Below are 17,430 nucleotides of genomic sequence, written 5' to 3'. Positions count from 1 at the left end.
GCAGGTTCTTACCCACCTTGTACACAGTCATAACCCTTACTGTTGACTGATTCTTTTTAATACTGTTGAACCTTCTTAATTCTCTGTACTTGGCAGCAGTTCAGAGAATCTTTTTTAATCATTTGATTTCCATTTGGTGGGATATATTATGTCTGAGATGGATCTTGATATTGGATGCCATTTGAGGTGTGGCCTATTTGTACACTGCAGAAAAAGTAAAGGTGGGAATAGCCAAACTAATTTAGTGTCACAGAATATGTTTCTTGAGCACCAGCAGTGAATAAGGGGTTTATAAACTAGTGGGAGATACACACATACATACGTACATACACATATACATGTATATATACACACACACACACACACATATATATATATACACACACACGCATACATATATACATTTAGGCTTAGGCATGTCTGTAGGGCATGTAGTGTTGAATTTATTTCTACTAGCTGAGGTAGTATGGAATTAAAATAAAACAAAATCTTAACTAAAAATAGTGACAAAATTGAACAGGCAATCAGGAGGGCTCTACCACCTACCTGCTAACTGTGATTGGGCTTTGGGTAAATTTCTTAATCTGTCTCAATTATAAAATAAGGAGGTAAGATAACATAACATATGAGGTTATTTCCAAGTTCTGTACTCTAACTTTTACATGCCCAGATGAGTATCCTCTGAGAGTATCTTTTGAATCATTTCCAAAATAATTTAATACATTTTAATTTAATATAGAATAATTTAATAATGTATTAAATTATTTTGTATGTCTGTAGGTGGATAGCTTCAAATAATAGATGTTTCTTTAAAAGTTCTGAATTTAGCTTTTTACATAATTGAATCATTTCTGTTTTTAAAACATGAAGGAAGTTTTATCTTTATTTGAGTGATTGTAGAACCTTAACTTCTAAAGTTAAGATTATGAAACCCTATGAAAATCACGGGTCTACAGACCATGTTTGTTTTTGTAAATAAAGTTTTATCTGAACACAGCCATACTTGTTCATTGACATTGCCTATGGCTGCTTCCTACTATAACAGCAGAATTGAGTAGCTGTGGTAGAGTCCACAAAGCCTAAAATGTTTATAATGTGGCCCTTAACTAGACTTAGGAAATAGAGCCTTGCCGAAATATAAAGGATAATCTTTCTGTATAAATCCCCAATTTATCCTTTAATAGTTTTTTCCTTCTCTTTTAAAAAACAGCATTGCCAATACCATCTTCCCCTTTTCCAGTTGTTGCAATTTATATCTTCTGTATTAGCGTCTTGAAAATATATTATACTCTTACTATTAGCATAATTAAATTATCCTTTGATTTCACAGGAAGATGAAAAATTTCTGACAGATTTGTTTGCACAGCTAACAGATGAAGCAACAGATGAGGAAAAAAGACAGGAATTGGTAAGAAATTTGATATTATGGAGGGCATGAAGCTAAAACAACACACCTTTTATATTCACTTATCCTTTTTCCTAATTTCAGGTTAACTTTTTAAAAGAATTTTGTGCGTTCTCCCAAACGCTACAACCTCAAAACAGAGATGCTTTTTTCAAGACTTTGTCAAACATGGGTATATTACCAGCTTTAGAAGTCATCCTTGTAAGTTTGTTTCTCCTTATACTTAATTACCATCATATTTTTAATCCACAAAATAGTATATTTTTTATGTAGATGCAACTGTTTGATTATAGTCAATATTTAATATCAGTTGTGTATTACATAAAGTTAAAAAGCTATAAAATTCTAGTATTAGAGAGTCCTTGCAGAGAGTACTGAAAGGACACAGGAATTTTCCATATTTTTAATATCAATAATTTGTTAACTTTGCAGCCTATTAGTTGAAATGTTAAAGTAGAAAAAAAAACAGGAATAAAAGTAAGTATAACTTTATCCATAGAACAAGAATTTTACATAAGCAGAGTTTCCTTGACCTCTCTTTTTTTATTCAAATGTTTTCTTATAATTTGTTAGGTTTTGGATTTATATAGCTGCAAGTTCCATATTTTTATTATTATAGGAGAAATAAGTGCTTTTTATCTGCAGGGCATGGATGATACACAGGTGCGAAGTGCTGCTACTGATATATTCTCATACTTGGTTGAATATAATCCATCCATGGTACGAGAGTTTGTCATGCAGGAGGCACAACAGAATGATGATGTAAGTAAGAAGTTAACAGAGCAAAAAATAACCAACAAGGTAAATATTATTTGCACTAACAGTAAGTATTTATACATGGGAAGCTATAACTGTATTTATTATTCATTTCTTAAAGATTTAAATAGTTGATGTTTGAGAAAAGTGTAGCCATAATATCATGGCTTATTCTTCCCCTAACTGGCTCCTGTCTCAGTTTATAAATTGTCTTACAGCAGTTATTTGTTAATGCTCAACTTAAATTTCTTTAAAAATTTTTGAGATTGTTTCTTAATTCAGAAGTTAATGTGCTATGTTGTGTTGTTTAAATCATTTAATCAATAAATTGTTCTATATGTGGAATTATGAATAACTTCCCTAGGAAAAATTGGCTTTGCTAGGGATAGAGTCTCAAAATCATCAAGAATGATGAAGCACATTCCTTTGGAAAGTGTTTAGGGTGCTTTCTTTACTGCCTAACCATAGGGAACAAGCTGTTGTGTTGTATGTACACACACACACACACACACTCTCACACTCACTCACTCACTTACCCACCCATCAGTTTCAGAGTCAGTGAGAGAATGTGTCCTGGTGATGTGAAAGGTTCTCCCAGAGTCTGTGGTACATGGCATATGTGGAAGCCGTAAATGTGTGTGCTCTGTTCTTTTCAGATAATTAAACCAATCATCCTGATTTTTTATTTTCTCTTTCCCCCATAAAATCTTGGAAGTAACTTTTTACTTAAGAACAAACTAAGATATTCTGCCCTCAAACAGAGGGGGTAAAAAGACAACCTCTTAGAAAAAAATATATGTAGAATTCCAGCTTATCATATTTTTACAAAATGAGAAAATAGACTTTTTAAAGAGATCGTAATGTGTTGTGATGTCAAAATGAAGTGGAATGCCTAGTAACTTCTATATTTAACACTTGTTTAAAAAATTGTAATGTCAGGGTAGGTGCAGGAAGTGCCAGTTTGAACTGTTGAATATTATGTCACATTTTGCTTTTATAAAACAGTCCTATCTTGAAAACCAAAAAATATATATATATTAAAAATAAAGGCTATTCTTGTTGGCGCTGTAACCCACTAGTTGAACATACATTGATCTACTTCATTCATATGCAGTAGTCTTCTTGATTCCCAGTCTTGATTGTTATTTCCATGTATGTCTGCATTTTCTCTGTCTATCCTACCATTGCATATATAGGCAAGAGCAGGGATTTTTCTCACTGAATGCCTCTCAATTTTTCCTCTTCAGCCAGGAAAACCAGTCATAGTAGAGCATCAGGAAAACTAAGTCAATTTTGTATGTCATTTGGAATATCTATAATATACTTGTTCTCCTGTGTGCTCTCTAAATAACGTAATCTTGTTTGCCCCAATTTCAGACATTCAGGTACCAACTAATTTTTTCTTAAATTTATTTTAAATGGAAACTTTATATCATTTCCATAAATGGAGAATAGATGCAGTTATCATCTGCCATAAATAGAAGGAATCTATAAAAATGCAGTGAAAGAACAATGTTATAAATTCTAGCTAAACATTCTTACTGTTAAAGCCCATTAGCTTTCTTCAGAAGGGAGATTTTGTTATCCAGAGGTGTAAAAGATCTGTTAGCACCAAACTGAAACTTTGTTTTTATTTTAATCGGGATTTAAAGATAAATCCCCTTGATTAAAGATAAATTCTTTTTGGTACTATTTGTGTAATGTGCCTATACCATACTTTTGGAAAACTGCTCTGTATCCATTAAAGAAGTCAGTCAAACATTTCATTTTGTTTGCAGTTAACAAGATAGCCATAACTAGGTATAATGCTGTAGCATGTCTCATAGTATATGCTTTTTCCATTCTCTCCTATAATAAGTGATCCTTATTATGTGTATTTTTCTCACCAGGATATTCTGCTCATCAACCTCATTATAGAACATATGATTTGTGATACAGACCCTGAACTTGGAGGAGCAGTCCAGCTTATGGGCCTCCTTCGAACATTAGTTGACCCAGAAAACATGTTAGCTACTGCCAATGTAAGCCATGGGCATTTTTCTCTTTTTCATACTAGTATAATTTTTATTGCTGGTAGGAACCAATGCAGTTAAAGTTCATGGAAGTGTTTTCAATTCCTTAGAAAACAGAAAAGACTGAATTTCTGGGTTTCTTCTACAAGCACTGTATGCATGTCCTTACTGCTCCCTTACTGGCAAATACAACAGAAGACAAACCTAGCAAAGGTAAGATAATACAGGTTGGTAGTTAAGTTCTTTTTTGTTCTTGAATTCTGAAACTCAAAAAGTTGGTGTTAACCTAGAGGTCTACTAATATATTTTCAAAAGAGGTAATTTCAAGGTAAAATTTCTTTTAAGAGTGCTATAATCAGAGGTAATAGAACTGTGAAAGAAGATACTAGAGACAATTTTTTGCTTTCAGAATTTTAAAACAATTTTTTTTATTAAAGCAATGTTTGTATTCAGTTTGCATTTACATGTATGAAACAAATAGAAGGAAGAAGCTATTAGAAGATTCATTTTATTTGTACTCCAAGTGTGTAGATACAGAGCAGAGCTTGTGCTTAGTATTAAGCAGTTTTTCTTTGCATTGAGGATTATTCCAAGGTAGTAGTATTTATTTCTGCATTTTATTCCTTTAGCTTTGTGTGTGTGTGTTTGATTTAGAAAATAGTTTTTGGGTCTTCATTGGGAAATTCCTTATTGAAGCTTTGAGAATAAGTAAGTTATTTTGTCATATGAATTATCAATATAGTATATTTAACTTATGACACCACTTAGAAAAAAAATGTTAAATGTACCTTTTTTAATGACTCTAGAATCAAGTCTTGGAAATGTGATACTAATTTTTCCTGTCTACTTTATTCATAGTAGGTAAAGCTTGAGGCTTCTTTCCAAACCCACATATTCAATTCATCAAACATTTATTGAGAACCCACTGTGTGGAAGGCACTGTGCTATATATATAATCTTTAGGGGTTAAATGGGGGAAATAAAAACAGTGAGTAAAATAGTTTTGGAGGCTTACTGCCTGGTGAGGAAGATAAGCCAGTAATTATAATTCAGCATGGACTCATTATGTGTAGTAAAAGGAGGCACAAAGCACATGAATCAAAGGAGCAGAGAGAGTAGTTCCATCAAAGCCAGATGATGGGTGGTAGGAGGACCTCCTGTGATATCTGTATATCCGTTGAGGGACATAAGACATGGTAGAGCATTCCTGCCCTTTGGAATAAAACAGATCTAATGGATTGGTATCCCAGTTTGCCTTACTAATAACATTTCACACCTGGGTCTTGTGACACTAATTCTTCACAGAGTTATTTAAATTAAATGTGAAAAAATGGAAAGCACAGTTCTTGGCACATGGTAGGCATTCAATAAATGTTAGTTCCCTTTTCCTTAACTTTAACATATTTGGGTTAATAGAAGGGATTTTACTTGATTGAAATTCGGATTCTTACATTTGGGGAGGAAAAGAATATAAGTCATTAAATATAATTGTGTTTTGTTTTGTTTAGATGATTTTCAGACTGCCCAGTTGTTGGCACTTGTATTGGAATTGTTAACATTTTGTGTGGAGCACCATACCTACCACATAAAGAACTACATTATTAATAAGGACATTCTCCGGAGAGTGTTAGTTCTTATGGCCTCAAAGCATGCTTTCTTGGCATTATGTAAGTGTTGCTTCTGGTAGAATTACTTATTGTCTGTATATTATTATTGTTATCTTTCGGTCTTATTGCCTGAGAAGAAAAGATCACTGCTTTCAGGAGACCAAGGTTCTAATACTAAACTACACTGATAATGTACTTTTGCCACATTTTGAGCAGGTGATTTTCCTGACTCTTCTTTCTCAATATACAGTAAAGGGGTTAGAGTGTACCTACAAAATGTATTAAAGTATTATTAAAATGGCACCTTAAATCATTTTATTTACCGTATTTATTTATTTTTGACTTTATATATATAGCATGACAATCACAAATTGGACATTCTTGTGAGACTAGAGTCTCACACTGAGTCATGAAGAATACATTCGTAATTTGGAAAACATAGCTAATAGCACCGAGTTTCCAAAATACATCTTTTCTAAGTTACAGAATGCCTAGCACAAATGCCTGCAGATGGTCCATTCATTAATTCCACAAATATTTTTTCCCCAGCTTTACTGAGACATATTTGACATATTACATTGTGTGTACCTCAGATATTTTAGAGAAGGGGTGACAAACCACAGCTGTGGCCAAATCCAGTCCATGGTCTGTTTTTGCACAACCTGCAAAGTGAAAAATAGTTTCTATGTTTTTAAAGCATTGTTCAAAAAAAAAGAGACCATATGTGGCCCACAAAGCCTTTATGGGAAAGGTTTGTCACCTCTCTTAGAGCAACAGATAGTCTTTTAACAAGGCTGTTCTTAGTTATACATGTTTTTCAAAAGTTGACTTTCACTGTATTCTTAAGACCCTAGTTTACAGAAGTAAAACATGTTTCTGAATTAGAAATAGGTTAACCCAGAGTATTCTTCATCATGTAGCAGTCAGCCTTCTTTGGTAAGTTGGCACACCAATTTTAGAGTACCCTAGAGGCTCAATAAGAGATGTCTGTTGGTAACTAACTCTTTTTGGCCTTTTGGTTTTTATGGGTAGGTTTGGTTTTGTTGTTGTATAAAGGCATCATAATTAGAGGCCTGAACATATACATCCATTTTTGCTGTCTTTTTTTACTTCATTTTAAATTGTTTTGCTTGGGAATTCCCTGGCGGTCCCCAGTCAGTGGTTAGGACTCTGCACTTTCACTGCCGAGGGCCTGGGTTCATTACCTGGTCGGGGAACTGAGATCCCACAAGCTGTGCAGCGCAGCCAAAAAAAATGTTTTGCTTAATTGACTTTTAAAATATCCTTAAATTATGAAAACATTGTTTATAAGGATATTTCTGACATTGATTTATTCTATCAACATTTTATCTTTAAAATGGTTTTCAAAATAGAAAGTCTAATGAATTTTTCTTAGAAGGAAACCTATTAGGGTGACAGTTGTTATGTTGAATTAGTTTTTCAGTCTGGTGTACACACTGCAGTATGAACTGAGAATACATGTGGTCAGATGTTTTTCAGCCAAAAGGAATAGTGCATATAAGGGCTCTTAAACTCATATTCATTTTCCTTATAAACCTATCATAGCAAAAGTGAGAGTCCCAAAGCAAGTTGAGAGGAAGTTAATAATGAACACTTCTTTGATTTGTTCTTTCATGTCAGCATAGAAGGTTTTGTTTGAGTGTGGGAAAGGGAGTTTGAGCAGATGGGACAGAATGGGAAAACTGAATAAATTAATAAATTAATCAGTTTTATTTCAATAAATTTAACACCCACTACCATGTTTTATTGATTCTAAGATATGCATTTATCATCTCTCAAATCAAGGTGAGTCTTAAAACTAATGGCATGTCATTATGATTGGTAGCTTTTTTTCTTTGTTTTGTCTTCTTAGTAGTAGAAAGGAAGGTTTTTGCCATCAGTGGCATCTTACATTTGATGACGTATGATGCATACCTAGTATTAGGAAAAAGATGATTAAGACCTGAAGTCAGTTGTCAAGTGGCTCAGAGTTCATTAGGAGGAGATAGTCTGTAAATACCAAAACAACATCAAAAGCACTATATCGAGGTATGTTTGGATGTATAGGCGAAATGATTTATTCTCCCTGAATGAGGCAGATCAGGAAAATCTTGCAAAAAGAAGTAAAGTAAGTTGTGTCTTGATCATGGGAGAGTATGAAATTCTTGGTTGAACACACAATTCAGATGAACAAATGTGAAAGTGTGGTGTGTTAGAGGTTTGGTATAGGTAGAACACATGAGTCTAGTGGGAGAGTGGCAGAAAAGGGAAAGGCCTTTTCTTTAGTCCTTCATCTCATTTTGCTTACAGTATTGCAAAGAAAATTTCTCACAGTTCAGTGAGAACTATGAAGAGAATCATGACAAATTAATGAGTTTATATTGTAGGAAATTAAGCATGCTAGCAAAAATCTTAGTTATGTTTTATTATTGTTAATATTTTCCAAACTAAGTTAGGTTATCATTAATTAAACCTTACTCTTTCTCAAATGATTCTCAGTGTGGCTCTCTTCCCAGGATTGAGAGAATGAGTAGCTTCTGAAAGAAGATGCCAGTCATTAGGAATGCACTCTTTAGGACTGGCTATACAGTAGGAGTTTTTATCAAGGATTTCTAAAAGAACTAAGCATAAATTTGCGGAGATTTAATATCTATTCAGTCTTAGAAAAGAGTACATTAAAATATTAAGTATAATTTTTTTTTTAAGGGAGATTTTATAAGTAAATTTAGATGTTGTCCACTTGTAAAGACAAAAGATTGGTTAAATGTACACAGTTTGGGGACTTTGAATTTTTTATATCTGCTGCTGCTTAATTATTATACTTGTATCATATTTAAAGACAATGTAATCAAGTCTGTGAGTGAGAACAGCAATCCTATTTAGTCTTTATAGGTTAGATATGTATGTGTATATACACACAGACACACACACACACACACACAGTTTTATTGTCTTGGCCTTTACCAGATTCTTGGATCTTAAATTGTAGCTTTTTAGCTCATACCTATATGTTGTCTGGCTGTTTTTTAAAATATGGAAATCTATAAGAAGAATGAAGTAAAGAAAAATTTTGTGGTAGATGCTTTTATTCAGCTATCATTAGTTACATATGCGGCAAAAAGTTTCAGACTTACATAAAATGTCATGTTGTGTAAGGTAAAGATTTATTATTTGTTTTAGAGATGATTGAAACTAAGCGTAGGAGATTCCTGGCATGTTAATAAAGGTTAGAGATGTGAGTGGAAGCAGAGTGCACTTTTACACTGAAAATCCTACATTTGTGCTAACTTGACCTATCGCAAAAGCTTTCTCTAATCTCCTTCGAGCAACTTAACTTCATTAGAACTCACTGGTAAATTTTTGAAAGTAACTTTATTCAACAGCAAGAATAGTGGTTGGATATTTTTCATGCAAGTTTCTTTTTGAGGAGAGGTTTGGGTGGAAATGACACGATTCTTGATATAAATAAATGAGGGCAAATGAAGAGCAAAACACAGCCCATTAGCATTACCTTCTATCTACCTTAGCAGTTTCTGAACAAAACTGCTCTTGAGGAGATGGCAGTGGTGCCAGCTGCATACTCTGGTCTTAGTGAGTTCTAGGAAGGGAGTTTTCTTTTCACTTACCCGGGAACTGCATGCAGACCACAGGGTTCAATTAGTGTGTGTTATGGTAGGACACAAGTCTTCACAAAGCCTGCAAAGTTGGAGTAACGATTTTTAAAATAACAGCACTTGCCTTAATTACTAAAAGCTTAAAATTTGGCCTATTAGCATGAGCTCTAAAGTATTGATTTTTATTCTAACAAGTGGAACTGCCTAAGTTCCTTTATCAAGTAACATTAAAAAAAACAACAACAAGCTCTCAAATCATTGTTTTGGGAAAATAAACCCTTATTAGGCTTTGACTTATCACAAAGAAAGATGATGCTTATTGTTTAAAATGTCTTATTTCACCATGCTTATGTATTTGAAAATACTCAGTAGTTTAAAAAATAAAATGCAATTACTCTTCTATAAACTATTTTGAACTCCCTGCCCAGAGCGTCTCTTTAGTAAGAGACACTGTTAAATAAGTTGGATTGTTAAGGCAGTTTATAATCAACTGTACCTAATTGGGCATTCACTTGTGGACCTCTTTTCTGCCAACTGAAGAAAAATTGAGCTGCTTTACTCCTCTGCCTTCCTACCCAGAAACCGTGTCAGCATGGTTGCCTGGCTACCTGCTCATGAAGGACTTGATTAATAACAAATTGGCAATTTAACGAGCCACTTCCATGATCTCCAAAGAAACCAAAATACAAACACAATATTTAATCTTGCCAACCGAAGACGATGTGACTGCATGAAGTGAGTATGCTTTTTTGAACTGTTTACAATAACTGGGGCATTAACTTACTGATAATTCCATTAGGTAAAGAGGGCTTTGTTGAAGTCTAGCTGTCTGAGTATATTTGGATCTTGACGAATGGTGACTTAAGTAACTCCCCATACCTCAAGATGTAAATATACCTTTTAATCTGTAAGTTAAAGCCTAATTAATTGTAAAAAGGAAAACTAGGGAAAAAAAATAAAAAGCATACTCGCTGCAGTAAGCATAGAGGACCACATTTTAAAAACATCCTCTAAATTGATTCCTAAACTCTGGGAAGGCAAATTTTGGGTCATGCAGATTTCTGTGGGTTTGTGGCACTTCTACAAACACATCCAAAAACAAATCAATGTAAACACCATTAACCCTGATACAAAATAATAAGAGTGTCCAAAAATAAGGAAGATCAAATTATAGAGTGGATTGCCCTAATAAAACAATGTTTTTTCTATTGTTTTGAAGGTATATACAAAAGGATATATTTGGAATTTTCTCATCTTAAGTAGTATGATAGGTTAATTCATTTATTAGCCCTATCTTAGCTCTAATTTCAGATGTAAAGTACATTTTGGTAATCAGTAACTTATTTCCAGAATTCTTCTGGCTCTCTAAGACTTGTGTTCTATGATGACATACACTGCTTTTAGAATACATTTTTCTGATAACCTTTTTGTAATCCTTATCTTTAGGTTCATACTTCTGGAAGCAGTAACTTATTACTGCATGAAGAACTATGTTTATTTAACAGGTTTTTTTGTAATTCTAAAATATGAAGATATGGTATGTAATTTGAACAACAATGCCTCTGTGTTTCAGGTGCTCTTCGTTTTAAGAGAAAGATTATTGGATTAAAAGATGAGTTTTACAACCGCTACATAATGAAAAGTTTTTTGTTTGAACCAGTAGTCAAAGCATTTCTCAACAATGGATCCCGCTACAATCTGATGAACTCTGCCATAATAGAAATGTTTGAATTTATTAGAGTGGTAGGTTCTATACTTTTTAGTTAGAATTTTGGTTTTGTTTGAGAAAATCAAATATGCATTGTTGGTATTTTGGTTTATTTGAGATTATTATATTTGGAGAGAATTTTTGAAAGAAAACCAGTGTTACCAAAAGCTTATGAGATTCAATTTGAACTAACAAAAAACAAAAAATCTCTCTCAGCAGCTAGTTTCAAACTATCTCAGGATAGTTTGAAAACTGATTTAACACTGTCACAGTAGTCATTTTAAGAAAGTAAAATTATAGTTGACGTAAGTATTCGCATGTGTTTTTTGTTTGTTTTGTTTTTAACTTTGAGGTTTTTTGAATTTTTCTTGACATTCCTCCATATGTCTCTAAAGAGCAAACTTCATTCTTTAATGATATAGTAGGCTAGTATTTCTCAAACACTGGTGTGTCTCAGAATTATCTGTGGCATGCTTTTTAAAAATTTCGGTAAAATAAACATAACAAAATTTGCCCTTTTAACCATTTTTTAAAGTGTACAGTTCACTGGCGTTAAGTGTATTCACATTGTTGTGCAATCATCACTGCCATCCATCTCTAGCACTTTTCTGTAGTGTGATTTTAAATATATATGCCTAGGCACCACCCCAGACTTAGTGAATGAGAATCATCTAGGGTAGGACCTGAGCATTTACTTTGGAAAGAGCCATGGATAATTCTGAGGTACACCAAAAGTCGGGGGCTATTGAAGTAGCCAGTATTTGTTATGCCCATTTGCATTTGTTTGTCCCTAAGACTGGATAATAATTTTATGAAATTAAACCATTTTGGGTAGGTTTATGAGTTCACTACAATTAAGCCTCATATTTTGCTAATTTTTCCTATCATTTTTTATTATAATTCTTTTTTATAGGAAGATATAAAATCATTAACTGCTCATGTAATTGAAAATTACTGGAAAGCACTGGAAGATGTAGATTATGTTCAAACATTTAAAGGATTGAAACTGAGATTTGAACAACAAAGAGAAAGGCAAGATAATCCCAAACTTGACAGGTAGATTACCACATATTTGAACCTATTCATTCAGTGACAAGTTTATGATGGTAGCTCTTTTTTGCTTGTTTATTATTTAGCTTGGCAGCAGAGGGGAAAATAAACAGATGGAGGTTGTAGTTTTCTCTAATGGTCAATGTAAATGTTTTCCTGACGGTGTTAGGTGGGTATCAGTATGATCTGTAGACTTTTCTCAGGCATATATCAAGTTAGATAATGCAAAAGAAAAAAAGCAAAACACTGATATGGCAATAAGGCTACTTTTGTGTCCAAAGTAAAATCAGAATATTATTGTATTTGCTTTGCTTTAAGGTTACAAATTATTTTAATGCAATCGTGTACATTTTTTTAAAATACCTGAGTTCACATACTTGTGGTATATTTTAAAATCTGTAAATTAAGACTTAATTCCTAGTGTTAGCAAGTTTAATAACTGATCTGTAACAGTACAATTTTGATAATGGGAATTTTGATTCCACTAGTTAAGACTAGATATGGTGGAGTGTAGTTTTTTGTTATATGCTAGGTAAAATCTGTTTGTTTTTTTTTTCCCACCTCTGTGTGTATAAATCTGTATTATTCCATTTATCTATTAAGACTGTAATTTGGGATAATATTTGAAGACGAAAGTCTTTATATGAGTCTATTAATTCTACTTTCTTTTCTTTACTCATAGTATGCGTTCCATTTTGAGGAATCATAGATATCGAAGAGACGCCAGAACACTAGAAGATGAAGAGGAGATGTGGTTCAACACAGATGAAGATGACATGGAAGATGGAGAAGCTGTCGTGTCTCCATCTGACAAAACTAAGAATGATGATGACATTATGGATCCAATAAGTAAATTCATGGAGAGGAAGAAATGTATGTTGAAAAGATGGGCAAGGAAAAATTGAAGGCTTTCTCACTCTGGGTTTATCCTTTTTTTGACAGAGTATCTACTTTGTGTCACAACAGATATTAAAAGACTCTTGCTTTATAGAGTGTGAATTTAATAGCTCTGTTGGGAAGGTATAGACTAAATTTTCCTAATTTGTCTTGAGTGAGATATTTCAGGAAGGGTAGGAACACTGACTATAATACTGAAGGTCTCCTTCCTTCTCAGTAGTAAAGTCCTGTGGATAAGGATGCTTAGTATTTTGCTAAGCTTTGTTCATAAACTGAATTTCAGTTTCGCTCTCTGGCAAAGGAGTAAGCTAGTTAATTGTGTTTTTAGTGCCATCTCACTTGGAGGTTTTTAAAAAGATGAGTATGGGTGACAATTATTGACAGTATTCTCATTTTTAGTAAAAGAAAGTGAGGAAAAGGAGGTGCTTCTGAAAACGAATCTTTCTGGTCGGCAGAGCCCAAGTTTCAAGCTTTCCCTCTCTAGTGGAACAAAGACTACCCTCTCCAGCCAGTCACCTGCAACAAATCTGCCTGGTTCTCCAGGCTCACCTGGATCCCCAGGATCTCCAGGCTCTCCTGGATCCATCCCTAAAAATACATCTCAGACGGCAGCTATTACTACCAAGGTATGTTTTTGACTCCCAGACCTACCTAATTGAAGCTTTCCCAACAATAAAATTGTTGTGACTAGTAGTCCCTTTGGTTACTGTCTTTTGGAACTGATTTTGTGAACTAGAGAATAATTCTCCCACCAGCAGTTGAGAAATTTCTGAAAGTTTTTATGACCAATTCAGAAGTTTGAATATATTCTTATTTTGGTTATTTGCATTTTAGAACCTTAAGTTCACATTTGTATGTGTCAAAACATTTACAGAAATTTTAAAGTTAAATTATTATTTACTTTTATCAGCTTTCCCAATTAATACCCAGATAAAGACTTCGTAGGAAGAAGATAATCTAAATATCTGGACACTCCTAACTTAATTTTGTCAAGCAAGGTTTATAAAAAAGAATTAACTGTCTACTATCACTAACATTTCATTTAGGAAGGATCAAAATTTTACCACCAAAAATGTAGGAAAGACATAATCTCAGAAAAAACCAATTCTTTTGGCCGCCTTATGTTTCCCCGGACTAGCAGTTAACAGACTGGCATGTGGAATTCATTGATCTGCGTCAGGACTAAAGTGAGCTGCAGTGGCTTCCGGTGAAGGAGCAGGGCTGAGAGGAAGCCTGGACGGAGTAATGAGGAAGGGACAGGGCAGAGTCACTTGCCTAGCCTTGATAGTCTGTCTACCCTCATTTCTAGTGGTCTGTTTATTTTCTGTGGTTTTAATTTTGATGCTGTTTAGACTCTGTTAAAGAAAATTTTTTTAATGCATAGAGTCTTAAAACTTAAGTTTTGAATTTTAAATTCAGTAATTAGTGTTTATCTCCTGGGTGTTTCGCAAGGATCATAAACTGCTTAAAATTTTATCATGGATAACTTGGGAAATATGTAATGAACTTCAGCTGCGTACAATCTCACCTCCCAGAAATAACCAGTTAGTATACTGGGGTAGGGGGTATATCCTTTACCCAGACTTAAGACAGATGTATTTGAAAATGTAGTGTTTTCTTAAAATAATCCTTATTTCTGAACAGGGAGGCCTCGTGGGTCTGGTAGATTATCCTGATGATGATGAGGATGATGATGAGGACGAAGACAAGGAAGACACGCTCCCTTTGTCAAAGAAAGCAAAGTTTGAGTCATAATGGCAACTGCCTGTGATCAGTACCTGTTGAGAAAACTGGTTCTTTACCCCTCCCCACTACAAAATCTATAACAAAGCAGTGGTCTCTTGTGAATGACTGACACAGATCAGCTCGCATGCTTGACTTCTGCTCATCAAGTGCCAATTCAGTGGAGCAGGAGGAGGGGATAATTATACATTTAGGGGGAAGACTGACTTACACCTTTGAGGTCTCCAGCTTGGACCACACATTGCCCTTTTCTCAGGGAAGGAAATGGAAACAAAAAGCCAACAGGGCAGGGGTTTTGTAAGTGGAACTCTGGATTGACTGGTCAGTTGCTACAATCAGAATATGCTTTCTCGGACCATGTTTGAGACTCAGAAGAATAGGCTTTTCTGCCCTAATTCTTCACTAGTTAAGAAGAATGCCAGCAGTTTCTTTGTATAAAGAGACCTGCCTTTAAAATCATACATTCTGAACATTTTAGTCAAGCTACAGCAGGTTTGGAAAAACCTCGTTGGGGGAGGGGCGAATATGAAGTTTCCTCTTTTTTATCTATCTGTTCCCTTTGCCCTTCAAACTGCAGATTTTTTTTTTTTAAGTGGGGATTTGTCCCTACTTGATTAAAGATTGAGTGGAATTCTAGATGTGGTCATTTGTGTCATAATTTTTTTTGTTTCATTTTGTTTTTGATTTTTTTTTTCTCCTGAGTGTATGCTTAGTTGTTGAGTATATATATTTGGGACCATTAAAAAATTTTTTGATGTAATATAACCTAACGTTGTGCTGGTACCTGTTTTACCATGTGTAATTTTTGTTCTCCATCACAGTTCTTAATTTGTTTAGAGTTTTATGAAAGATGGTATAGTTTTTATTGACAAAAGCAAAGTAATCTTACAACTAACTATGTGCATACAAAAAGCAATACTATTTTGTGACTAAATATTTTATATTAAAATTTACATCAGCAACTGTCTTGAGAATTCAGGGAAATAGAGTGGAATTTAAAATTTCAGCAGTTTTGTTAAACCTAGAAACGTGAAATTAGTATTCCAAAGAGATTCTGAAATTTCATATCTTGGGGAAATGATGGTACATTAAATCAAAATTGAGGATGAATAATTTAAAAATAACGTATTTGACTTTTGAGTAATAAAAAAAGTGAAGAGTAAGAGAAATTGTATTAGTTGTATTTTTCTTTTTTCTTTTTTTTAACTACTCCCTTTGGAATACCAGTTGGAGTTGTAAGCGGTGGTTCCTAAATAAATACCTGGTCAGAGGACCATCAGATACCACTTCATTAAAACAGTATGTTTAAATAGGTTCTTTTTATTGTCTTAGGTGTGCTAAAATTCTTTTAAGGAAACGAAAATAAATATCTCAATTCCACATACCTTCACTTTTTTAAAAAGTGAAGATTTTAGAACTTACTGAAGAATGTATTTGCAAATGTGAATAAAAATTCATATCTAGGAAAAGGATACTATTTTAAGTATCATATACTTTAACTGGATAATCTTGCAAGCACTGTGTGCTTCTACCTTAGCTCCTCTTTTGCTTAGCCCTCAGTACATTGTGATACCAAAAATAAGGTTATATGGAGTAGCTGCATAGAAAACCAGAAAGCAACAACTTGCTACAGTCAGTCATGAAAAGTCTTATTGTTGGCTAATTTTTTTTTTAATGAAACTTTGGGTGCATTATTAACTGTAAGAGTTTAAGTGTATTTCACTACAGTATAGAGCTACTTCTGGGTCACAAGTTCTGGCAATTAATAATTTTAATCAACTTATCTTGCAAATAAAGAGAACAGAAAATAGGATGTAAGTTAATTATATTATGTCTTCCTTTATTACCTAGAAAGTCCCATGTGAAATGTTTGTGCCTTAAACATACAGTTTAAACTGACCTTTCTGATTGACTCATGGAACATGTATTTGTCTTGGTATTCTGGGGGTTCTTGGGTAGTGGGAAGAACCATCCCTTGTTTTCATGAATTGTGGTCCAGTATATTAAAAAAAAAGATACTAACTATTGGCCTTCAACATTTAAGGGATGCCCTTTCATTGCTGGACAGATGGGTTACTGAAGCGGAACTTCACACATGCTGCTACAATAGGAGAAAAGTCTAAACAGCTGCTTGTTTCATGGAGGAAGACTATTAGCAATAAATTGCTAGAAACACAACACTTGAATTGACACAGTTCCGTCTGACTGAGTCAGAATTCCACACTTTGAAGTATAAATACTATTTTGATAACCGATGTGAATATAATGATGTAAATACATATTTTAATGATACCTGTTGGTTCTTTTGCTCATTTTAAAATGAAAAATTTCACTTCTCAGAGTGATTACCTAGCAATTTCTGAAAAAGATCTGTAATTGCTACAGAAAACACCCTGACATCCCATCTTGTCCAGAAATGCTACCCTGGCATTTTTTTGATAGAATGAAGCCTGATGGGTTTTCTATGCCTGATTGTACTCAGATCCTGCATGTCATTTTCTCTGGAACACCAATGTGCAAGTCAGTTTTGTGAATTTGGAAATGGGGAGACATGGAGCAGGGGGAACATTCCTCGGTTTTTATTCTTCATTTAAGCAGTGGCCTTTGTAAAGCTTGCAAGATTAGAACAGCAAGGAGT

General features: G+C 33.9%; 1 protein-coding gene across 4 annotated transcripts in view; it reads left to right on the top strand.

Moving 5' to 3' along the window:
* Positions 1-15,428, top strand: part of PPP4R3A (protein phosphatase 4 regulatory subunit 3A) — a 38,438-nt gene extending 23,010 nt beyond the window's left edge. For 2 of the 4 annotated variants that reach the window (XM_061181177.1, XM_061181181.1), the window contains 11 exons: positions 1,331-1,408; positions 1,490-1,606; positions 2,051-2,206; positions 4,051-4,182; positions 4,284-4,386; positions 5,682-5,840; positions 10,968-11,137; positions 12,016-12,158; positions 12,835-13,025; positions 13,449-13,675; positions 14,694-15,428. In XM_061181177.1, coding sequence (XP_061037160.1) covers positions 1,331-1,408; positions 1,490-1,606; positions 2,051-2,206; positions 4,051-4,182; positions 4,284-4,386; positions 5,682-5,840; positions 10,968-11,137; positions 12,016-12,158; positions 12,835-13,025; positions 13,449-13,675; positions 14,694-14,804 — 1,587 coding nt within the window. In that variant the 3' untranslated portion in view covers positions 14,805-15,428. Of the gene's footprint in view, positions 1-1,330; positions 1,409-1,489; positions 1,607-2,050; positions 2,207-4,050; positions 4,183-4,283; positions 4,387-5,681; positions 5,841-10,967; positions 11,138-12,015; positions 12,159-12,834; positions 13,026-13,448; positions 13,676-14,693 lie in introns of those variants that run through there. The other 2 variants (XM_061181178.1, XM_061181179.1) reach the window with 2 other exon arrangements.
* Positions 15,429-17,430: the final 2,002 nt, after the last annotated feature.

Source organism: Eubalaena glacialis, chromosome 2 (genome assembly GCF_028564815.1).
Source record: "Eubalaena glacialis isolate mEubGla1 chromosome 2, mEubGla1.1.hap2.+ XY, whole genome shotgun sequence".
NCBI lineage: Eukaryota > Metazoa > Chordata > Mammalia > Artiodactyla > Balaenidae > Eubalaena > Eubalaena glacialis.
The sequence above is the reverse complement of the archived record's forward strand: the minus strand, read 5'-3'. Positions and strand labels throughout refer to the sequence as shown.